General features: G+C 41.1%; 1 protein-coding gene across 3 annotated transcripts in view; it reads right to left on the reverse strand.

Annotated features, from left to right (window-relative positions):
• The window catches only part of vps13b (vacuolar protein sorting 13 homolog B), a 464,114-nt gene that overhangs the window by 269,178 nt on the left and 169,649 nt on the right, over nt 1-25,287 (reverse strand). For all 3 annotated transcript variants that reach the window (XM_030157727.1, XM_030157729.1, XM_030157728.1), the window contains exons 21-22: nt 23,062-23,194; nt 8,319-8,452 (exon numbers count right to left, since the gene is read on the reverse strand). In XM_030157727.1, the coding sequence (XP_030013587.1) occupies nt 8,319-8,452; nt 23,062-23,194 (267 nt within the window). The remainder of the gene's footprint in view (nt 1-8,318; nt 8,453-23,061; nt 23,195-25,287) is intronic.

Raw genomic sequence — 25,287 nt, forward strand, 5'->3', positions numbered from 1 at the left:
TTGTTTCCACACATCTGTGTTATGGTATCATCAAGTTTTCTTCTTTAAACTACAGTCTACTCTCGTTAAACCGCCCGCCGTAATACCGCCATTTTCGCTCACCGCCGACCAAAACCATTGCACAAAAATCCCCAATGCATTATTCCATTAGCTACCGCCATTTCCGCCTATCGCCATCCGCCAGCCCAGTTCCATGCACAAACAACACTTATACCATTGATTTCCTGACCGTTATACCGCCAGCGTGATTGCCATCGAGTACACATAAATTTTAACAATACACTGAAACAAATGCACCAGACGCTGATCGCGACAAGCTACGAGTAGGTCTACGGAACGGCCACCGTTCATTTATCGCAGAACACTCAGTAGGTCAGGATGTCGGGAAGAGGACGTGGGATTAAGCCAAAGCCTCAAGATGATGGGGTGTCATTTCCCGACACGGTATAATAATGCTTAAAATGTTTCCCCACTTTAAATGATCCCTTACAACATAACAGAATCAAGATTTATTTAGAAACGCAATTAGAACGGGTTAACGGAGGCAGCATAGACATCATATAGTAAAGACATGCACATTATGGACGCAACCCGTTGTAACGCCATTTTCGCTATACCGCCAATTTGGCCGTGAACGGAAGTTGGCGGTATAACAAGAGCAGACTGTAATACTCATTGATGCTTATTGTCTTATAATCTTCATGTGCTGCTTCAGCTGATAGTTTACATTATAGCTCTGTTAGCTTAGCTCTGTTTTTAGACAGAAAACAGCCACAGTAAAACCACAAATCACTTCTGTTTTCTGTACATTTTGAGTTGTTAATAGCTGAAATAAAAATCTGTTTGGAACTGGACAAACAAGGTCAGAACTGTCACAGTTTAGTCTGAACCGTGGATCAACAAACGGCGACTTAGCAAAAATAATAACATTACATAATAATTTTTATACCTTCATAAATCTCAGAATCAAACTCAGCCGTGGAGAAGAAACACTGACATCTCAGCATCAAACTCCGTTCTTTTCATTTAGCATCTGGTGGTGCAAACAACAACAGTGCTTCTAGCTTTTAGCATCAACTCACTTTCACCCACTCTAAAAATTGTTTCTTAGTGGTTCTCATCCCATCCGGACACTTTCTAATGCGTTAGGAGACCAGCAGAGTGACTCACTACTCCCTCTAGTGGTCATAAATCCCCTGGCCTGTCGCTGGAAATAAATTTATTCATATCTCTATAATCCAGTACACTGACATCTTTAATCTTTGAAAGAGTAGAAAAACTACATAGAGCCCCTTAAAAGATCCCTAGTGCATAGAGTTTGAGGAAGGCTAGAGATTTCCGAGACCCTTTCAACACTTTGGCTTTACACAGTGATATAATACGTCATCTCAAAACAGCACAAAAGCCTTGAACTTGTTAACCTTATAGGATTTGACAGTAAGGCTGCTTATCAGTTTGCATTTTATTTTCATATTTGCCCATTACTTCACTCCAAGACCATAAAAAAAAATGTCAGCATTGCATCTGAAAAGAATAAGACCGTGAGAATACAGCTGAGGAACAAATGAATTTAATGGAATACACGACTGTAATTATAGTCAAATCTACTTGTGCCTTAATGATGTGATATTGGTTGAATGTCATCTTTCACATTCACACAGTGGGCAGTTTGTTGCCAGGTTTCCATTTTGGTTTTGGCTGCGAGTGCTCTATTACATTTTAAAATTCCTTTTTTTTTTTTTTTTTTTTTTTGGGATTACAGTTCGTTCTTCTTGTGAGAACTTTAATGCGAACATGCACATAACTATAGACAGAAAACCTGGGTTGACTTAACATGTTGATAATCTCCATCACGACACCACATTGTGAAATAGGCTTTGTAAAGCAGGGTAACAAATCGATATCCTGGGGGAAATTCGGATAGTGTGGCTTGGATTAGGCGGAAAATACGCGAATGTGAATTGGGATGGATGGGATTGGAGCTGAGCATTAGGCAACACATGATTCATGGTATAGCTGAGAGCTCCAACAGCAGAAGCATACACGTTCTTTAAGCAGATTGAATTGTTATTTGGTCAGTTGGCTTGGCTTGGTTTATCTACAGTGGTGGTGTAGCCAGACTATTTTTCTCCGAGCGAGCTGAAGTGAGTGGAGGTGGCTATGATTATGTTATGCAGTATGAAACACTAGGCCAAGATGGATCAGATTATGATGGAGCGCAGATGAAAAGAGCTTTTATTGGCCAACACTGGCACGTTTTCACCACTATTGATTTATGTGGTGTGACCGTATCAAGTAGGCCAAACTGGGCTGTTCTAAACCTCAGCTGATCTGATTTGACCTGTGTTTGGCACCGCTTCCTCCTCTGTCTCAAGACAAAGGGTGGATGCACACTCCAACTATTTATCCAGATTCACCTCCAAGCGTGCTTTCCAAAACACATTCAGTGGATCAGGATGAAAACCACACATAATTTTTCCCTGACAATTTTTTAACACATCCCGGTCTTGAAACTGTAGCTGCTGTGACAATTTTGTGCTTAGGAAGCGAAGCAGCGAATCAGTGTTTTTTATCCTAATGAAAATCAGTTTCAGGTCTCTAGGCCTCTGTGGTTCATGAGGTTACTGACACAAGGGAACAGTGGTAAGCACTTTTCCAGTGCAGTCCAGTGAGGGGTCAAATATGTGTGTGTCTCTAATGGCTGTGAGGTCACCGTTGTATTGACACAGCAGCAGATGATGGAACACGATTCTGGCCACACATGCACAGGACGAACACGTGCATGTATGTTTTTGCCACATTACAACAGCTTCTATTCCTTTCCTAAAGACTTTTTCTGAAGTCAACCCTAACCACAACATGCATAACCTTAGCCCTAACCTTATACGAACTCTAATCTGCCCCTTACCCTAAAACAACTCTTCATCCTTAAATTTAATGATTCACGTTATGGGAACCCACATTTTGTACTCACATGGGAGCCCAGAGCCCACAAGTGATTATCTAAGCAGATTTAACTCCCCATAATGTAAGAAATACACGACCACACACTCAAGCACACACATATTCTCTCTATCTAATGACACATCTACTGTGACACTGAGGGCTGGTGAATGAGGTTAACTGATACCAGAGAGGATGAACGCGTCGACAGAACAGGAAGGACTCGGTTTTCTCCAACTCCTTCACAATCCCTCACCATTTCTCGTTTCTCTCCTTTTATTCTTTTGTGTTTATGGGGATATGTGCAGGACATGGGTGACATACATACAGTATTACCCTTCACTCTCTGTTCATCATTAGATTTTTGTTCATAAAAAAAAAAAAAAAGGAAAAAAAAGAAGAAAAAAAAAAGATTTCTGTTTAGCTTCCAGGGACTTCAGAGACACCGTGGTTGTGTCCAGACCTTTAATTAACCTACATCCTGAGCGATCAGATCACATGTCACCATCTGTTCACACCTGACATTAAAATGCTTCCCCAGATGCGTCTTCAATGATCATTTGTGAATGAATATTGCTTCCAAACTCTATTTATATTAACAAACTGGCTTAAAAACAAGCAGCGACTCTTAAGGGGCAGTGAAGTCTTGCCTGTTAGTAACAAATGAGTTGATGCAGTAAATCAACCAATATTAGTTTAATATTGATGAGACCTTTCTATTGATTTTATTGTCTACCTCTGCATTACATAAACTTTAGTATGACTGAAACCTCGAGCACACATCATCATGCAAACTGTAGATATTATAATAAAAAGTGTTGGTTTTTTCGCCCCAATATCCCCAAGTGCTATTACACCTGAAGCTCTCATTGGACGTCCTTCAGTCTGTCCCAGGATGTATTTGCATTCAGACTGTTGACAGAATGTGGACATGTGCATCCCAGACCACCTCTGAATGTGTCCTGAGTGATGGGACCTCCATGTATCCTGAACGCATTCACACCTTTCATTCGAGCTGTTGACTTGAGACTGAACCACTCAGGATGTACATTAACACTAATAATTACAAAGCACATAGTTTATATTAAGCTGTTTATTTGATCATTAGAAAATAGCAGCAAAATTTAGGAAAAAAAAAAAAAAAAGTCGAAGCATCTGGGAGGGAATGCAACATGTGTGTAGCAAGGTGATAACAGTTTCATTGCTGTTAAATTACATCAGCCTTTGTGAATTGATCAGGTTTCATCACCTTAAGCTTTGAAATAAACAAAATTAAACAAATGCATTTTCTGCTATTCCATCCAATAATTTACCTTGGATATTCATTCTGATTTAGACCAGATCCTGTACCTCAGACTTTGTAACGTTCGTGTCGTGTAGGTACAGATTGAAATGTTGATAACACGTTACCAAAACCCTTAAAGAAAAATTCAGTTTTAGGCACAAAGTTTAATATGTAATTGCAAATCATTTGGGAAATGTGGGAATGTGACAGACAGGGAGGATGAGGTGCTGAATGGAGGGATGATAGGACAGAGGGAGAGGGGGTAGAGGATGAAGTAATGTGCCTGCAGAAGGCGCTCCAGCCGGGGGTCAGATCCTGTTCATGGAAACCATCTGGACAGTTCTATCGGAGCCACACCAAGCATTCAGCACAGATCCTCCTCTATCTCTCTCCTTTTCCTCATGCCTTCAGATTCACCTTCTGCCCAGTTTTTCCTCCATCAGCCTCTCTTCCCAACCTCCCTCTCCTTTCCATCACTTTACCTTTTCTACCCCACTGCTTTTTCTCCTTTTTCTCTCACTAAAAAAATATCCTACTCATTAATGCATGGCAGCTGCAGGGAGCAGTGTTACTTCATTTTTCCATGGCAACGGTCTCTCTGTTTCAGCAGATCCCATTTCAGTTTTGGTAGCAACGTGCTCCTTTGCCAGCGCTGAACACATTCATGTGTTAAATAGAAGGAATTATTGCAAAATTCCTGAAATAGAATCACCATCCTGATCACTTGCAATTATTATCAGGGCCTGGAGAGAACATGGGTGTCCTCGAGGAGAACGAGGGGGAGATGGGGAGATGACAGGATTAAAAGACGTAAGAGTGAGTAGTGGGGGTAAGGGGCAGGCAGGAGGAAACGCAGGGGGTTAAGAGGGACACGAGAGGTATGACGAACAGTGAGAGATGGGAAATGTACTGGATGAGAGGAACAACACACAACTTGGACTGAGAGGAGGCAGTTAAGCTGAGGGTCAGAGCTCCGAGGTTAGGGGCAAATGGCCATTTTCAGATGTGCCAGGCCACTCTGGCCGGGGTGACAATTACAGCATCGCCCTTCAGCCCTGATGGGAAGTGACTGCTAAAATTGCACCATCAACACATATTATTACTTTGTATGACCCACAATGAAACCAACAGGAACAAACATACACACTCCTTCCCTTGTCTGTACAGCACAGATGATTTGTGTTGTTTTATGGATGACACATCACCTCATCATGCCGGTTGGCGTGACAGTCTAACATGCAGTGCACTTCTTTTCACTCTATAAAGTCACTTTCTTCCTCACAACGAGCCTCTAAACTAATGAACTACTGTTTAGGAATGTAGGTCCTTATATAGCTCCAAGCAGCGATTCCCATAGCTATATGTGTAAAATGAACCTTTCTGAGCCAGGCAGCTTGTCTGTTTTCAGCATTAGCTGCCCATCTGTCTTTAACATTGACAGTTTCGTAAGATTAAAGAAAGCTCTTTGATGGCTTCGAATGGATTACAAATAAGGCTTTGGCCATTTTCATTGAGGGGTGAATAACGTCTGTATTTCTTTGTGAAGTAACAGGAGAAGAGGGACTTACAAACAGACAGCGATACAAAAGCACTGCAGAGAAACTATGGCTCAGGATCATCTCTGGGGACTGGTTGATGCACTTAGCCACAGATAGAGCGTGACACTCATGGATTCAGATAATAATCTGTGCCCTAACTACGCATGACGACACATCAGCAGGAATCAATGCTAACTATTCCTTTCATTAAAAAGACACAGTGTAAAGAAAGATTTCTGTGGAGAAAGCTACAAACAGAAATAGTGCATGTTCTGCTTTCTCCAGCTGCTTTTCTGGTTTTAGCTCTTGAGTGGGCGATTTGAGTCGAAGACATTACATAAGATATATTCAGGTATAGCGTCACAGTTGAATGCTATTTGCAGAACAGTGGGATAGAACTGCTTAGCCAGATTTCTTGAAGTTAGTCTGTTTCTTGGGGTAAGATAATGGTGATGCAGCAAAGTGCATTAGACCATGTACAGTTTAAACATCTGACCCACATCTGATGTGAAAAGGAAACGATAGAAAAAGAAAAAAATCCAATTCATGAACTGCTGGGAATTCAGACAATAGCAGCGAATGTAAATGTTCTGTAGAGTTTCCATTCTGTGTTATAACTATTTTCTTACTTATTCCTATTAAAATGATTCTACAGACTAGCATCTGTGCAAAATGTCTACCCCCATGTCTCCTGCTGAGAATTTGTAGGAAAGAATCCTGTCACTGGGAGAAAACCTCATGATTGCACTTGTGACCAGAACTACAAGAGTTTTAAACAGAATTTACAAAATCTCCACTGTTCATGTGTCACTGCTCCTTTTAAACAACCGTCTCAGCCGTAAGTGGTCTCAGCAGCCGTAGAATAATAAATACTTTTGTAACTTTCTCTCCCACAATCTTATGCTGCCACCTTCTCGCTATTTCGCCTGCTCCTCTTTCTTTTGTAAAGGACGGAAAGAAACCCCCACATGCCAAATTGGGTACATGTGCAGCAGAAGTGTGAGCGATTAGGTATTCTGTTTACACCACACTAAAATAAATGGAGTGGTTTAAATTTGGGGATATCCAAGGCCTGGGGTACCAGCTGTCGGTTTGCTCGGTTTGGTCCGCTTCCACTCCCATGTCAACAGGACAGACTGTTTCCTAATTACTCCTGCACTACATGGTGTGGTCCTAGTCGCACAGCCGAAGGGGACAGAGGAAAGTGGAGGCAATGACGGGCTCAGCAAACTATTAGAGGGTTGAGTTAACTTTTGTTGAAGTACTGTAAACAGCTCAATGAGCTGACATGGGACCTGGGCTCCGGAGCATTATTTCAATTCACATGCGTCATGCTCTCTTTCATGTTTGACTGACATCAGTTTGTGTGGTCCTAGCAATAAGAATTAAGATGAATGAAGAATGGTTGTTGGACTTCTGCATCACTGATTATGTTTTTAGGTGATTTAAGCTGTTTACCTGCACTTTAAATACCCTGCAACAGTATCCCTGTTGACACAAATAAACAGGCGATGAGGAAACTGAAGAGTGCTTACGTCCAGCCCACTAAAACAACAGGCCACAACAATAACAACTACCTGTGGTTATTATTTAAGGCAGGAGAAACAAATAGTCAACGAATTAGTTCTGGTTAGGTCTCCAATAAAAAGAATAAGAGCTTAAAATGTTTTAATATGTTTACAGTCGAACCCAAAAAACAGCAAAAAAAAAAAAGGAAAAGAGAAAAAAGAAAAAGAAATTAATACTGTCGGCATGTGAATGTGGCGTCCATATGTCCCAATCAGAACTATATTACATGAGCGCTGTGTGTGTGGAAGCACACAGGCACCTATGCTTGCACCCTGAAGTTATGTTCCTGCTTCAAGGAGCTCTGTCAGAGAGTTGTCAGCACTTCCTGATGTACTTCAGATGGGGCTGGTTGTGATGTGGGCACAGCTAACCGATCCAATCAAGATACAGCAAACGGCTACACAATGGAAGCACTTAACTACCCGGTTAGACACTTAAACATACAGACAGGGAAATACAGTCAGCCAAGCAGCCAACCAGAAAGTGAGCCTGCCACAAAGGGACATGAGACACTACGAATGCATCTTTATGTAAAACAAGCTAATAAGCTAACAGCTAACAGAGGTCCCTGGAAGCCATATGGCCACAACCACAGAGAGAGCTGAGCTGTACTTGGCTGAGCTGAGTAAAAATGTACTTTTCGGTGACAGAGATCGAAGGAGGAGGACAGGGTGAAGGAGTTACTTTCTAATGTAGATCTGGGACTTGTGTGTGGAAATGTAGTGTAGTTACTGGCTACAGTTCTGATATTTTGACACCAAGGATACACGTGGTAAAGGCAGATCCACTGTGTACTGGGAGGCCACTTCTGATAGAACCATGCACAGAGTCACCAGGCATTTCAGTGTGTAGCTTGAGAGCTTTTCAGTAAAATGGAAATGAAAAACATCCCTGAGGAGATGGGGAAGCGTGATCTCAAAAAGATCACCACCAGTTAGAAAAAAGAATAAACAAGCATAAACTACAAAACGAAGGTATGGTACCTGTAGTGTAAGGCGTTTAACAGCATCCCAGGCATGAGCGATGAGCTCCTTCATTCTCTCCTCTGACGTGGACCATGACTCCACAGCCGTGGTGTCAGGCATCACTTTCATCGGGATGGAAAGGGGACGAGATTCTGTCAAAGAGAAAATATGAACAAGGTTAAATTTTAGTCTGCCTTGTACTTTTTATACTACTTATTCCAACAAGCCCTAAAATTTGGTATTATTACAGTAAAAAAAATGGAAATCAGTTTAAACTCCTTGTTTAGAAAACTGGGTAAAGTACACGGTTTGATGTTGATACCCTGAGATAATTCATGTATCTGTCCAACACTTGAAGTTCCTTCATCTAATGCTTTATTGAACATATCAAGAGACAGCTGAGATTTACTTCTTTCATGTTGCACTGCACTGAACTGCATTTAATTGTATATTTCTTTGACCTTTGACCCACCAATATTTCCTAGCCTTCATCCTGGGCCTTTTCTCTTCCTCACCCATTTGTGGACATTGTACTGACTAACATCTGTAAGTTCACTTACTCTACGAGCTGTTGTGTGTTTGTAATTTGTTCTACGCTGTCATATCTAATAAAATCTTGTCTTTTGTGCAGATTTTAGTTGCATCAGCTTCCTGGAGTGCAAAGAGGAAGTCTTATTAGAATTATTAGATTTGTTCAAACTCTTGGTCCCGAGCTAAAGGAACCTCTTTACCGCTGAAGTACAGTTGCACCCTGTAAAAGGTAAAATATAAAATAAAATCAATATAAGGTACATGAGAAATATATTGTCCTGTATTCATCTTTTTATTTAACTCTCGTCATAAGTCACTGTTATTTTCATTCGCTGTACAGTATCATGTTATATGTAGTTTAACTGACACCTCATTGAGGTGATGTAATGTTGGCACTCAGGTTTCTTGTCTCCTACAGAGAAAGAGGGAACTATGAGAACTGAGAGAATGCACACATACACACACACAGTGTCCTAGACATGACATGTCCTAGTGTGCCTGCTGTGGTCCAGACGAAAGCCGATTGTCTGTGCTGACACTCATGGCAACAGCCAAGCACACAAATCACACAGCAACAAAACCCACTATTAGCCTCTGCTTTTGCCATTTGAACCCAAAGGTCAAAAACGCCTTCGGTGTGTAAGCGTTAGTTAAGGCGGGAAGAAAAGAGTAGACGCTTCATGTAAGAGAAAGGTGCAGAAGCGGAACAGGAGGAATGAAACGGAGGCTTATAGACAGAACGTATATTGCAGCAGGTTAGCCTGAGGTCTGTGGATGTTAAAGCCATCAGAGCGTCCGAGGTGAGGGAAGGGGGTCTCTCTGAAGACACATTAAGACATATTCCATGATTTAAAGGTCTGCCTTGCTCAGCAGCGCTATCCCACAATTGTCCTGAAACGGCGGTGATGTCACAATACCACCATGCTTCCTTCGACGCCACGCTCCCAAATATCACAAAAACATCGAACCCGGTTGGCATGGTAACAAGAGTGTGTTGCTGCAGCAATGGATGTAGGGGATGGCGAGTTACCCTGAACTGTGGTCACTGTGGCAACTGGCCCAAAGTGTGTGGGTGGAAGTTTGTGTGTGTGTGACCGGGTGACTAAGGTCACAGGTGCATGTGTGTAAAATATGTATTTATGTGTATGTGGAAGAACAGCGCACATCATCACGTCTGGAATTACAGCATGTTCTCACACTCAGCATCCAGGTGCACCTCTGGTACTTGGGGAGTAGGAAAAGCTTTGCATTTGTCATGATGCTTATAATCAACATTGCTTCATCATTACATACTACTGTATACACATTACTTTCTACTGCATGGTACATTTAACAATTTTTACCTTCCCTTTCTCCTTATTTGTCAGCTACATTGTTTCTGTGAGCCGTGCACAGAACTAATTCCAATGGTCTTATATTTAACTAAATTTCCACATAGTCACAGATGGCAAAAATTGACTTTGACAGGACAGATTATGTTTCACGGACTGTCTTTCATTGAGTAATGTGCAGAGAGTGCTGCACAAACCGCTGTGATATCATTGGGTTGTCAATAGCGTTTTGTTGTACGGGGCTGTGTGTGTTTAGAGGATTCCTGTCACACTGCATTGAAGAGCTGTTTCCTGTTCAGCTCTGTAGGGGATCATATAGACATGACAGAGCTCTGTGGCTGCTGTGCTCTGTCATGTGGCCCAACTGTCTAGACCAGGGAGACGTTACCCTGGGGACCGGGCATGCTCCATTTGTCCAAGTGTGCATTTGTGTGTGTGGGTTGTCTGTAAAATAGGTGACAATGTAATGCGTTTGGTTTTGGGCAAAGCGTGAGTCAGTGATTTATATACGAGAAGGCGACTGAACTGCTTAGATACGATACGGTAGGGAAAAAATGCTGTCCAGTACCAAATTTGTCTGCAACGTTAAAAGGATATGGATAATACAGAACATGCATGCTAGTGTTCTCACAAGAGGATTGTCTCCATCGTCTGTTAACATTATCTAACTCCATAACTAAGCCAACGATTGTCTCTGTTGCCTCCATCTATAACAACCACCACAATACACTGAATCCTATGCGGAGGGTTCAGTTTTTCCATGAAAAATCCTTACGCTTGATCCCATTTTCTTCATTGTTTTCATCCTGCTCCTCTATAGCTGCAACAGTGGTCAGCATTAGCTACTGTTAGCTTAGAAAACATTAAAACACTCCCAGTGGAAAACATACTGCAACACAAATGTCACAAAAACCCATAAATCATACTTAATCTTCACAAGACAATTTCAAGTCAAACTTATTTTTTATGATGTAAAACCAGCTTTGACCTGACTATTTTATAGCAGTTTTCTTGTTAAAATCAATTTCGTAAGTAGAGTATTGAAAAAAAAACATCTTTCAAGCACAATACAGAAGTCAAAGCATCAGTATAATATAAATAAAAACCTATAAACTATATGTTTTTAAGTGTGTGCATTTCCTGAGTGTCAATGTTTAAGACTTGAACAAAACTGACACATTAGTGTGTTATTAGTTTTACCCCCTGTAACTAGGATACGTCTTATTCCAACCAAACAGCACTGTCACACTGCACGCACCACTTTGCCACATCAGAAAACACAACACCATTGTGGACACACACACGTAGTGCCCTGACAACACGCTCTCCTCTAAACCAGATCCAAAATATGCTCACACCCTAACAAATCATCACTGATGAAGTCTTTAAGTAAACAGAGACCACCCCTCTGAGGTTCAGTAATATAAATCCTGGTCACCCACACTTGTACTGTGTCCGTCCGATTTACCAACATAATCTATTACACACCACCGCAGTGTTAGCGTGAGGGTGGAGTGAACGCTGCATGACTACAAGTTGGACACCATTTGCTGTGTGTTATTATAAAATAATGACCTTCACTACCTTCTCACCTTAAATCTACAAAACAACCATCAAATATTTAATTTGAGTCATTTCTCTGGAAGGACTCCCCCTGAGCTTATTACATTTTTGACCAGGCCACGGACCTGACACTAGCTGCAGTTCTCATCTAAAAACTGATTACAGGCCTAATCCTTCAGACCTTATGGCTAACCTTGACCTGAAGGAGACCAAGCAGAGAATTTCTGATCATTTATTTTCTGAGTGTTTTTTGGGGTTTGGCCAGGCTGTGAAAGTCCTTCCCCAGAGAGCGTCTGTTAGGCCAATCAGAAAGCAGACTGAAGTTAAGCATAGGCAGTAACAATGCAAGGCCAGTCTGCCTGTAGCTCCCTGCTTTGTTTTAAATACCATTCCAGGACTCTGTTTGTTAATCCTGGGGTCATTATTTGGAATGAAACTGCCATATCTTGTTATAGTGACTTGGCGCCCGCCATCTCTGTAGGGAGAGGACTGAGAAAAAGCGAGGTAGGCAGGGAAAGAGAATGAGAAAGACAGAGAGAACACTGGATGTCTAAATGCAAATGAAAGAGAAATATGACAAGAGCGCCCAGAGCTCTTAAACCTGCCCGGGCCTAATAAGTCCTCAGAGTCCTCTTAGAGCGGGGTTGTTCCCCCTGCCTCGTGCCATCTCAGCCATGTCCTCATTTTCACCCTCTGTTAGGTCATTAGGCTAATATCTCATTGGACAAACTGTGACCACACACCCTCCCCTTTGCTTTTCCTCCTTTGTTTTGTTCTCACTCTCTCTGACCACTCCCTTTCTCTTTCTCTCACAATGTTCAGCTGCTGTGCGAAGCTGCCAGTGCAGTTCCCCATAAACATTGGAGTGTTCTTATGGTGATTATTCATCCTCTTTAACAGCTCCATCACATCTCCAGGCAAGTGACAGGCTCTGGTCTTCCACGGCCGCAGCCTAAGCATGTGTCAAGTGATCAGAGCGAAGGCAGCGACCGGAGCTCGGCGCAACACCGAGGCTTTAAGGCGAGGAACAAATCAGAGTTGCATCACTTCATGATGTACAACACACTCCGCTGCAGCACAGTAACACGGCTGTAAAATGTGTGAGGGTGTGTGGTTTGGTGAGTGTAAATCGCACATCATATGAATTGGCAAGTTGCACACACACAAACCGTTCACTGATTTACTCACACTCACATGACGCTAATATCATAACAGCGTAAGCAAAGCCTCGGCTACACATTTAACCATCTTCAAAACAACAATGGCACAAAGTGTCCATATGTCTTTCCTGAGTGGTTGAGTAAGTCAACCATAAAAGCCGCCTCATCGAGAGATCTCAGCATTTCCTCGTGCCGCCTGCTATCTTTCTGGTATGTTCCCTATTACAAATGGTTTACAAGGAGTTGAAGTGTTGTATATTCTGTTACAGCTGTGCGCAGAGGCAGCAATGGGTGTCTTTAATAAACCTGCCCGCCTATTTGTTTTGGATGCAAGTCTGTGTTTATTTAAATATTTACGTGACTCCATTTGTTAGAGCATTATTGAAGATGCCACTAAAGAGCAGCGGTGTGACGATGTTGGAAATGGTGGTGGGATGTGAATGACTAGTTTTAGTCAAGTACTGCATCCAAGTAAAAAAACTGAGATATTAGTACTCGATATGCAACTTCATACTTCAACTCCACAAATATTGTACTATCACTATATTTGTCCAACAGTTTAAGTTAATAGTCATTTGTCCATGTGCAACAAAATCCATACTTTTTGTTCTCCTTCTTCCCACAGTTTGTCGTATAAACGTCATGCAGTTAAACATGTATGAAAAATAGGACCAATGTCCCTGTATCTCACTGGCATGTTCTATCACACATCAATAAATTGAATTTGCGAGTTTGTCAGGTTCTTATGCAATGTTAGAGTCCTGTGGCCTCGATGTAGGAGATCAATGTCCCAAAAGAAGTGGGTGGTACTTTCACTGGAGGAGAACTCAGCCAATTACATGGAAGTCCATATATGACTTCCTATCAGTGCTCAATAGTAAGTATATTGATATCTGTAACCATTTCCACGTTATAAGCCATCAAAATATGGAACACTATAAGTAAAGGCAAATGTTTCATTTTACCAAATTCGTCAACAATTTTAAAAATCAAAGTATAACAAAACTATGAACAAAGTTTGTAGATATTGTCCCATAAAAACAAGATGAGTACTTTTACCAGAGAAGATGTTTGAAGAAATTGCTAATGAAGACAGCGACACTGGACACAGCACCCTCAGAACAGCTTATGTCCTTTCAGCCAAAGACCTAAAAACTGTTGTAAAGGTGTGCTATCATATTAATCAACATTGATTTTTTAACATTTCCAGCTGGAAAATATTGTGAAAGCTGCCATATTCTGCTTTTCCTTCATGCTTCAACACAAGAACATGGCTCAAACTTTAAACACTATTGATAAAGTCAGACCCACAAGTATATGGACAGTGCCACATACAGTATTTGGTATTTTTCCTCCACTGAATTTGAGATGAAGCAAGACAGGTGTGACTGATAGTGTGGACTTTCAGCTTTAATTCAAGAAGTTCAGCAAAAATATTGTATTAACCATTTAAGAATTACATGCACTGTAAACGTAGGGGCTTCACTTTCAGAAGTTCAACAGAATTCACATCTCTACCCACATACTTTTACTTAATACAGCAGTGTTTGATAGTTTTCTAGCATCATTGGGCAAAAATTCAATGAGGACCTTCATGTAATTTGTAATTCAAGTGATCTGACATGATACAGGATGTCTACATCTACGGCATGATACTCAGATTTGATCTAATTACAAGTATTTTTAGACAAGTAGGAGGGTTCAATATATGACAGACAGCTGTAATGACCAATCACTGATCATATTCTGTCAGATCTGACCTAGATGCAATTCTGCTCTACTCACTTTTCTATAACTGTATGCAAGTCAGGTCATCAGGTTCATCTGTATTACATATAGTCTTTTGATAAGGACCCTTCCTCCTGATTTTGGCTCCTGCAGCTTTAAATAAAGGACCTGAATGCAATGTCTTCTGGCTGTAGAGAACACACTGAATATCTGCTCTCTGTCTGTCAGCTGAGCTTTAATAAGTCCCCAAACCAGTCGAAGTAATCGTCGAGGGAAGATGTGTCAGTTCAGGAGACATGCTCTGACGTCTCAGGCACATAGACCATCATACACATTTTTGGTGGGAATCGTCATTGCTTTCATCATCATTATCATCAGAGTCTAGGATGATCATTCACAACATCGCTATCCAATCCACACAAAATTCAGGAGATACTTATCTAAATGACAGGACAGGAAAGCTCCTGCACGCCAGACCATGACACACTGCATAAAGCATGAAAACAAAACGACAAGTCTTCTCTCTGTGACACCGGGAACATTTAAAAGGTCCCTTGTGAAATCATGTCAGCCCAGTTACCGATCCCTTCCTGTTCCCATGTCATTTACACTAAACCCCCCACTCCCCACCACTACTGAACCCCAACTTCCCTCTCCCGTCAACCCCAAAAACCACAGCCAACATCCACAAGACCTAATACCGTTATCATTCACTAGAGCAAAAAAAAGGGATACGTACGGACACATCTATTCCCCGCAGATGGTTCGGTGTGTGGTTTCTATGGACTCATCAGCGTTGAGAGGCCTGAGACTTTCTAATCTACCGAGTCCAGATCCCTACAGACTACAGCCATTCTTCTCAGGGGGGGCCTCCAATCTCATTATTTCTCCTTTTTCTTGTTTTCTTTCCCCACTCCAACCATCATTACCTTGATAAATTATTGACTTTACCAGAAAAATTAAACTATATAAATAACTCCACAATGAAAATATTATCCCCTTCTGAAAAGCACACGGCAGCCAATAAAAACCCGCCTGACTTCCATCAGGCTACTTGGGCTTGGATTATAGTTATGTATGACTGTGTAGTTCTGCCTGAAAGCCTCTCATCAGATCGCTCTCCCCCTGTTACATATGTGAATGTTCATGTATATATTAGTTACTTTCTGCCATTTCTTTCTCCAGAATATATTAATTCATGTCTTTCCATGAAATGTCTCTTGACCACAAAACCTGGACTTTCCTTCATGTTCCCAAACTCCCACTTTTTGTTCTTTGCACTACGGTTGAGATCACAGAAAAGTCATCAGTACAGCAGCTTTTCTGTCAGGCCTAAAACCGTGACCAGCACTCGATACTGTCTTCCACCTTGTATATTGACAGAATGAACAATGCTTTTGTTTCCACGTCCTTCTTCCTCCCAATAAACAAAAAAATTACATCTAATCCCATCATCTCGACCACTAGCAGACAGGAACAAAGACAACAGTTCTCGTTCCAATGCTTAGGAAGCGTAGCCAGATCGGAGGATAGGCTTCTCAGTAAAAGAAGTATGTTCTCCGAGCGCCAACAGCTAATTTTAGGATTGAAAAGAAAAGCCAGTGAGATCATTACTCTGGTAGATGTTAGAGAACAATGAGAAGCTCGGGACTTGAGAGGCTCTCGATCAGAAACTCAGTGTAGCTGCCAACAAGAACATTCATTAGGGACAAATAAAGAAAATACTTAGAGGCTAGTTTTATGTGAACCAATTTGTGGTGTAATTGTGCGGGCAGACAGAAATCGACCTCAAACTGAGAAGAAACGACTTGTTTTCAGAGTTGCTGTTCCATGGTCTTTCTTGCGAGGGATAATCACACAAAAACAACTGTTAACACTTGTATGGGGATGTTCCTAAGCAACGTTCAAACAAAGCCATTATGCAAGGTAAAAGATCTGCCTTGTGTTTGTTTTCTAAAAATCAAGTAAAAATCTCAGCTTCTACAGTCAGAACAATCGGTTACTCTAAGTACTTTGACCAGTAACGAAAGCTTGATGGACTGAATGGAAACTGAGTTTACTGCTACTTAGCTTCTTTAGTTTTGTAACAGGAAAAAAAATGTTGATGAGTAAGATGTAAAAATGGTGGATTTTAGCAAAACTGTTAAATATCATATGTAGTCCGTCACACAAAAAACTGACCAGCTTTAAAAGTGAAGTTTTCGCACAAACTACTGAAAACATCCATTAAAAAAAAGAGTATTTTACAAAGAGTATGTGATAATGTTCTGAGCGCAACATGATGACGAACATGAACGAGAGCCAGACCTGTGTGCAGTCACATAAAAATACAAATGGTAAAATATCTTTTACCATCCGCTTTGTTGGCAGTTAAAATCGCTGTCATCCACCGGAACTGGTGCAAATCACCCACTTCTGGTTCTGAAAGTCGGCTACGTCTTGTAACACAGACCCTGTATATTTAACATGTGCAATGACCAAAACCAGAAAGGAAGAGAGACGGAGTGAAATAGTCTGTTGCCAAATGTAGTTGAGTGGATATGGGTTGTGAGATTTGAGCCGGGCAGCCCCACAGCCCCAGTATGATATCACCTTGCCCTCAGTGCTTTCTGGGGAAATGATCTGCAGTCGACTGGTTCTGTGTGTCTCTGTACATTTGCCTACACATTAACAGGCACCTTCCAAAAGCCTGCAGGAAAGTCCCCCTTGATTACTACGAAACTGTAGCTAGGCTGAATGTGGTAACAAAACAACATAACACTCTCTTTACATCATAAAAGTGCCAGGCATGCGTTCAAATGGCCAATTGGAAGCAGGGACATCTAGCCAGTGCAATTGTTTTGAGGAGGCTTTGAACTGCTAAAAACTCTGAAAATGATTTTCTTCCAGTGGATTATGATTTATTCTGTTAATTCCCCGAGGTGATTTCTGTGGGGAAATCAATAGCTCCAGTGGAAAACTATGAAAATCAATAGGCACAGAAAAAGCCTGCTCTCGCCAACTTATAATCAGGTGGAACAAAACACGGCTCTATATCAATATTCCATATATCCAGCACATCAGGTCACTTGATCTTATGAACGTATGTCAAACAACCTCGCTTTGGTTACTATAGACTATAGTTAATTTATAGTTTCTAATTGACCACTTTAATGCGTGGTTGGTGGGCACGATGTGACCACAGTATCTTATGAATACCAAGGCATGAGTATAGAAGCGCGTGGTGTAACACTAGCTGCATTTCCATATAACTGTCAACCGAATTAGAAGTGAACTTTCGAAATGTCACAAAAAAGAAAATGCCAGTTCTGTGCATTTCCATCAAGCGGTTTGGATCGAATAAACTAGGGCGCATAGTTTCGCAAGAGGACGGTGGAAGTAGAGCATTCCACTGGTGTTTTATAGCTGCGGTTGTTTTTTCACGGATAAGACCGAGATATAATTTGGCTGTAATTTGTTCAGTCACCACGCATCGATCGCTACTATCTGCCGCATTGTTGTTGCTTTATGGGATATCGACGAATGCACAGAGGAAACAGCTGATCAGTGAGATTTGAGGTAAATCTTTATGTTATAACATATGCAGAAAAAAACGTTTCCAGCTCTGTTAAACACAAAAGTCTCCTCAAGTGAGCATTAAAAGCAGTTTCCATTAGATTATCTTTTTTAACTTCCCAATTTCCTTCAACCTTTTCTAGATCAATACTTAACGTGTATAAAAATATATTGATCAAAACATGCAAATTCCTACTGCAGTGATGTAAAGCTCATCTATAACGTTGAAGCAATTTATAGAAGAACCCTCTCAACACTAGATAGATGTACTGTTTTTTCAATACCAAGGGTTTTGTGGCAGCTTAGATAACAATAACAGTGGGATGAAATGATGGAAAATCTTCTATTTTTGTCTTGAAACGTATTATATAAGTGACGCTTGTCCTTTAAAACAGAAAAATAAGACCAATCTCCCAATAGAAGTGGGTGGTATTTTCACTGGAGGAGAACTCAAACAATTAAATCAAAGTCCATATATGACTTCCTATCAGTGCTCAATAGTAACTGTATTGATATCTCTAAGAATTTACATGTTATAAACCATCAAAATATGGACGATTATAAGTAATAGCAAATTTTTAATATTCTAAAAATTTGTCAAAAATTCCAAAATCTAAATTTTTCAAACCCATGAACAAACTTTGTAGACATTGTCCCAAGTAAACTACATAAAATGATTTTAAATGAATCCAAACACTAGTTTAGGAAAAGATGATTGTTGAAATGTAGACATTGTTGACCTTCTATTTGTCCCTTCAAGGTCATCCAAGGTCAACGGTCACGGACAAACTTTGTAGACAGTGTCCAAAGGAAGCTACATATAAAACTGAAATCCTTTGAAATGAATCCAACCGGTAGTTTTGTAGAAGATGATGATGATGTTTGAAGAAACTGCTAACAACGCCAGACACAGCGCCTTCACAATAGCTCCTGGCCTGTCGGCTGGTGAGTAAAAAATTAAAATGACATAACTTTTTGAAGTAGAATAAATAGATTGTGCTGAACCTGGGGCTGAAAGTGTTTCAGTTATGGTGGTTTAATGTGCAACCAAATACAGTGTAACAGTCTGTGTAAGACCTTCTATGGCGTCTATTCTTAAAGGTCAGCGGAGCGGCAGTACCAGTGGCGGTCCATTTGGCGGGCTGCTCCTGTTGAGCCAGAGCCAGTCCGATGTGTTTATTCCCTGTGCGTCTCTTTGAATGGCAGCTTGAACACGTGTTGACTCCAACTGGCAAACAATCGGCACATCTCTCCTCTGTTTACCTAAATAGATGACTGAAGACTGAAAAATAAAACGGCTGCTGCGGTGATTACAAACCCCCTTAGAGTCCCCTGAGAAATTATATGCCAGCAATAAACCCGCAGCAAAAATCGACCTTGTCATGTATCTGGACCTTTGCTTGGAGTCACGTTAAAATAAGCACATTAGAGCTATCGAGGACGATGCCAAATGATAATTTGGCAAAAAGAGGGGAAAAAAAATATTTTTCTTTATACCTGCTCCAGAGATGAAAAATAAGCTGGGCCATTTCTATTCATTTCTCACTGCAATGCGATTTATTTCCCAGGGCGATTATTAATTTGCCTGAAAACCTTCCTCCATCACAGATTAGGGTCCATCGAGAAACAATGGTTATTTCTAAACTGTACTCACATCAGCTTTACCCTTTGGTAAATCATTATAGCTTATTGATTCAACCCGAGCTAAACAGCTGGATCGGATGTCTCAGGGTAAACACGCAGCAATTACAAATAGATTCTGAAAAATCCATCAGATGCCTCGCCATGGCTAAATGGCTTTGGAGACGAAATGAATCCTACTGACAAGGAAATGCAGAAGACAGTTTTATGTCCAGCTAAAAGTCAAAGTATAAACACCACCGGCGAACATGATAAACTAATAACTAAGTCAGACTGAAGGATTCATCCCAGCCAGTTTTTCTGTTTTGTTTTTTTGAGGATTTTTTTCCTCCAACACAACAGCTAGAGAAGAGGGAAGTCCAATTATTTCCTTCTTGTTTCAACGTCAGATTTCAGTAGACATGATAAAGCAATTGATAAATCATCTTAATTTAACCTAATTTAAATCAAATCATGTTAGATGTCAGGAGTGAAGTAATAGATGGAAAGTTTTATGAGGAAAAATCCACCTGAACTGCACAATCCTGTATGTTATTCATGTGAAACTGAGCAAATGAGGAGAGCTAGAGTAAAATAATAACATTGGCAAATGCAATAAACAGGGATCAAGGTAGACCAGTGTGTATAACAGATAGTTTTACATATCCACCCATAGGAATATGAAAAATTAACATTAAATGAGCAGAACAGTCAAAGAACAAATTTTCATTCATGACCTATTATTTCAATTGATATAGCGCAAACTGAGAAATAAACAGGTAATTGCAGGAAGGATGCCGTATTATGTAACAATGATAAAACCCCGTGTTGCGTCGAGCTGTACTCGATCACAACTGTCTAACTGTAGGGAGGCTTATTGTTTCACCATGATTAAAACCACAAGGGCTAAATGCCTCTGCCCTTTTCTTATTCTGATTGCTTGCGGAAACAATTTGTAACTTTTTATTACATCTACTCCTATGACACCGCAGCCATTTCCAGAGAAGAAGCTATTCATTTCCTAACACACTCCGGTCCAATGCGGAGTGTTGAGTAGAGGCACTCAGGGGTAAATTAAAGCAAAATACAGGACCAGAACCTAGTTACCAACGTCTTGTTTCTGCTTCACTAGAGAAATATTTGGACAACAGAGAGCTTGAGTGTGTTTCTAACTAGCTAATGCAGCCTAACGAAACAATACAACGCACACGATTACAAACGAAATGTGACGTCAGTTTAGGATTTCACGCAGCGAGTGGTTGATTCTGAAATCCTCAAGTCCGATCCAGGCTTTGTTCTTGGTCATTTATCCATACCTGTCCAAACAGAATTACAAAAATGCAGACGGCATAAAAGACAAGAAAGTGAGAAACTTAAGAGAAAGATAAACAGACAGCTAGACAGAAAAACATCTTCACAGACAGAAAAACACAAAGTTAGACAGCAAGACAGAAGAGCAGTCACGGCCGGCAGATTGGACGTTACGGACGCTAATAGCCGGCGTGTTCACGTTGGTTGGGTTTAGTTGTGTGTTTGGTAACAGAGCCAAGGTGACTGTTTACTGACAACCTCTAACCAGAGAATATACTGTTGAGATGTGAGTAAGCAAAGATGCTGCGGTATGGAAAACCCATTAGAGCAGATTGGATCAAACGAGGAACAGAGGGAAAACCGGGAGGAAAAGGCAGCATGACCTTTCAGCTGCGAGCTTTTAAAGCAAGCAAGGAAACAACCCTAATGGCCTTTTTTAGACTCTGAAATGTCAAAGGAGCATTTTTCCTATCAAAACACTTGACAGAGGGGAACGTCATACACATGCAATGTTATTTACAGCTACAAGATGACTTCACCCAAAAAACAGGGATTCATCATCCCTGTTGGGAACATATTTCCCAGGGACTTAAAACAAAGGAAAAAAAAGCCAAACAACCTCCTGCTTTTCCCTCAACTTGTCATTGCAATGCTTTGGCAGCGAATGTTTAAGCCGTTAAAGTGTTTAGAGGACCTGGAGCCCAAACACTGGGAGACTCAAACAGTAGAGACCGGGAAGACTTTTTATTGTATTTATTTATTCAGTTTTTAAACTGTGCACCTAATTCGGTTACATCAGCTTAGCCAGGATGTTCCATTTGAGGACATTCACTTAATATATACTGTATAGGAGAACGTGAGGGATGTGGGCTATTAAGTTTTATAAATACGCCATTTGAGTATCATGAGTAAAAACCATTTCTGCAGTCAGTGAGGCTCTGTGTTGTTTCATGAACAGCTCCTAAACAGAGTGACGGCTCCAGTCATCCTCCCAGGTAGTAGTGTAGGAATAAATGTGCATCATACAGAAAGAGTGTGCGTCTGTGCTTAGGGTAGCATTTTTTAATCACCATACAAAATCCCAGAAGTCCACTAAACATATACCTTACACTATTAAAAAAAGAACCTGTATGAGTGTTTTGCTCTGGCCTGGTACACTTGTCAGCGACTCTATTCCCTTAACTGTCCTGCCACTACCTAAGTGTGTGTTCCTACAATAAAGCAGGCAGTCACATTCTTGACAAGGTCCAAAACTGTGTCGATCCTCCCTCATATCTGCTCCCCTTTCTGCTGTTTCTTCAATCTGTCTATTTTAAGTCCTACAGGACCAAGAGTTTCCTTCTTACAAACGGAAAACACTTGAAAAGTACTGGAAAGGATCTAAGAAGCACCATAGCAACACTATGACTGTATGTGTGGGACGCACAGGTGCATAAAACTAAGTACCTGTATCTAAATGTGTGTGTGTGCGTGTGTTTGTGCGCTTATTTGTGCTTGTATGTTCTGGATTTATACGTGTGTGCATAGAGTGTGTTTGTTCTGCACAAGGGGGTCCCAGAAAGCGGAAAACTGGCATCGAAGAGGGTTCCACTAAGCCAAGTCACTCATCTATTCTGGGCATTCAGAGCCCACAGAGCCACAGTAATACTACAAGTGCAGGAAAATCGAGGATATGCCTGGATATGTGGTGTCTTCTGAGGGAAGGGTTCACTCAGGTGTCAGCTGTGGTGTGTTATATAACAACATAGAAACATGGACTGAGTGCACAGAATCGAGGTTAAATGTGCTAAATATTGTGGATATCACCAATATAGCACAGTAACACATAGAGCCAGATGTATATATCACTCAGATTTTCATTAGTATGATGATCTTCTCACAAATCTCTGTTTTGCGCGTCCAGATCAATGAGTCATTCTTCATTTTTACACCTGCAGAGCATCTAAACTCAGGTAGACTCACCTGTAACAGTCTTGGTTTTGACGGGGCTGCTGGCGTAGTCTGAGGCTTGATTGGAAGTCTGTTTGGCGAGGGGCGTGCTCCCAACTGATGCTTCATCTTCTCTTCTCTTGACCAGAGGAACCAGGCCTGGAGTCTGCAGTCATCACAACAGAGCAAGAACAAGTTCATAACTTCATAACACACATCTATTTATCAAAATATGAAAGATTAGTTGGGTAAGAGATCACTCCCTTACATCTTTAACTAGAAAAGCACTTGGAGAGCGCAGACCTCCGCCAAGGCAGATCAGTCGCCAAAATTTAATCATTTGTTCCTTGTGCCAGAATCAACATTTCCTGAAATTTTCATCCAAATCCGTCCATAACTTTTTGAGTTATCTTGCACATGGACAGACAGACAAACAAACCAACGCCGGCAAAAACATAACCTCCTTGGCAGAGGTAATAATTAACATAATAAACATAGCCACTTTGATATCTAATGGTTAACATGGTCATATCCCTGTTGTGCAATACTGTAAATGCGGTATAAATGCTGAAAATCAACCACCATATAGTCCATGCAACAGACATGCATTTCCACTAAATCAGAATCTAGTGAATTTGCTTTAAAAAAAAAAAAGATTTGTGGAAACTTTGAGAACATTTTTGTTATATTGTACAATCGTTGATTTGTGTTGAGGCAGATTTGCTGTAGCTTAAGTCAGCTTTACAGATCTGGGTTAATATGGAGGCAAAATGCTTAATGCAAAGGAAGAGAAAAAGAGAGCCAGAAAGGAGAAAGAGAAAAGAAAAATGCAGTGGAATATAACAGCGGCCTCCAAGACCAACAAGGACTAGTGACAGCTCCCTGTTTTTTTTGAGCACTCTCCCATACTTCTGGCAGGCCAAACACACAATTGCACACACACAGACGCATGCACAACACAAACACATGCACACACACTCGCTGCCAGTGAGATGGCTAAAAGACAGAAGAGTGGAAGGTTGGTCTGAAATAAGGAAACCCCATTAGCATCAGCCAGCAGCACTGCTAGGCTATGATGCAGCTGCACAAGGCCACCAGCCAACCACGTACTGCAGCCTGTGTAAACACACACACACACACACACACACACACACACACACACACACACACAGAACATTGATGTAGTTGTTTTTCAGTGACTGAGTCGGGACCCAAAGGCTGGTTGTGGTAAGATTAAAAATGGGCCCCAAAATTACATTAGTATTTGCAGCTACTGGCTGAGGTAAGATGCCAAATGCCTCCAGGGTCTTTCAACTTAGTATAGGGTAAATAAAATTCTGTAGGCCAGTAGGTTAGTCGCCCAAAGTCAGGTGTGACTTCAAAGTCAAATGTGGAATACGCTCAAATATTCAATGCCAAAAGCCCTATACATAGAATATAGACACTGGTTTACTGTGGACTGGACACTGGATCTACAATATTTAGTTTACTTAGTCTGTTCACCGCTGTTCACCCCCTTTTCCCCACTCCCCTCTGGGGGCGTGGCTACTGTTTCAGATGTGGCTGCTTAAGGCCCAATGACGACAGGACCTGAGGTGACCCATCTGTGCCCTGTCCTGATGTGTGACCCCGGACCTCCTCCCTTACCCTCACCTATCTGGATGGACCCCCTCACCCTCACCAGTCTGGATGGACCTCCTCACCCTCACCAGATGTACCCCCTCAGCATTCTGCATGTACCCCCACCCTACAGACTGGAATTACATCAGCAAATGGAAGTCCGTCAGTGCTAGTCTCATCTACAGTCTATCCATCCATGGGAGTGGATCTCTCCATTGCTGTGGTTCTCCCCGAGGTTTTTCTTTTTCCCATTGGGTTTTTTGGAGTTTTTCCTTGCCACGAAGAGGGGTCTAAAGACGGGGGATGCCCAAGACATTGATCCATTTGCTTTACCAACTGTTTACTGCGTGTTTTCTTGACTGTTTATTTTCATTGTTTTGTTTTTTTTTTTTGTTTTTTTTTTACATTCCAGCAATTTCTGTAAAGCCCTGTGAGGTGACTTTGTTCTGATACTGGGCTCTATAAATAAATTTGACTTGAATTAAATTGGATTACTGTATGTAGAAGTAGATGTGTTATTTTTGATGGGTTGTGTGTATGATGTGTATGATGTATATACCATAACTAGTGACTACCACTCATTGGCTTTAAATTCACATCACTATCCTGGATATTGTGCAGTTTTTTAGGTATTCCATC

Source organism: Sphaeramia orbicularis, chromosome 16, assembly GCF_902148855.1.
Source record: "Sphaeramia orbicularis chromosome 16, fSphaOr1.1, whole genome shotgun sequence".
In the NCBI taxonomy this organism is placed as follows: domain Eukaryota; kingdom Metazoa; phylum Chordata; class Actinopteri; order Kurtiformes; family Apogonidae; genus Sphaeramia; species Sphaeramia orbicularis.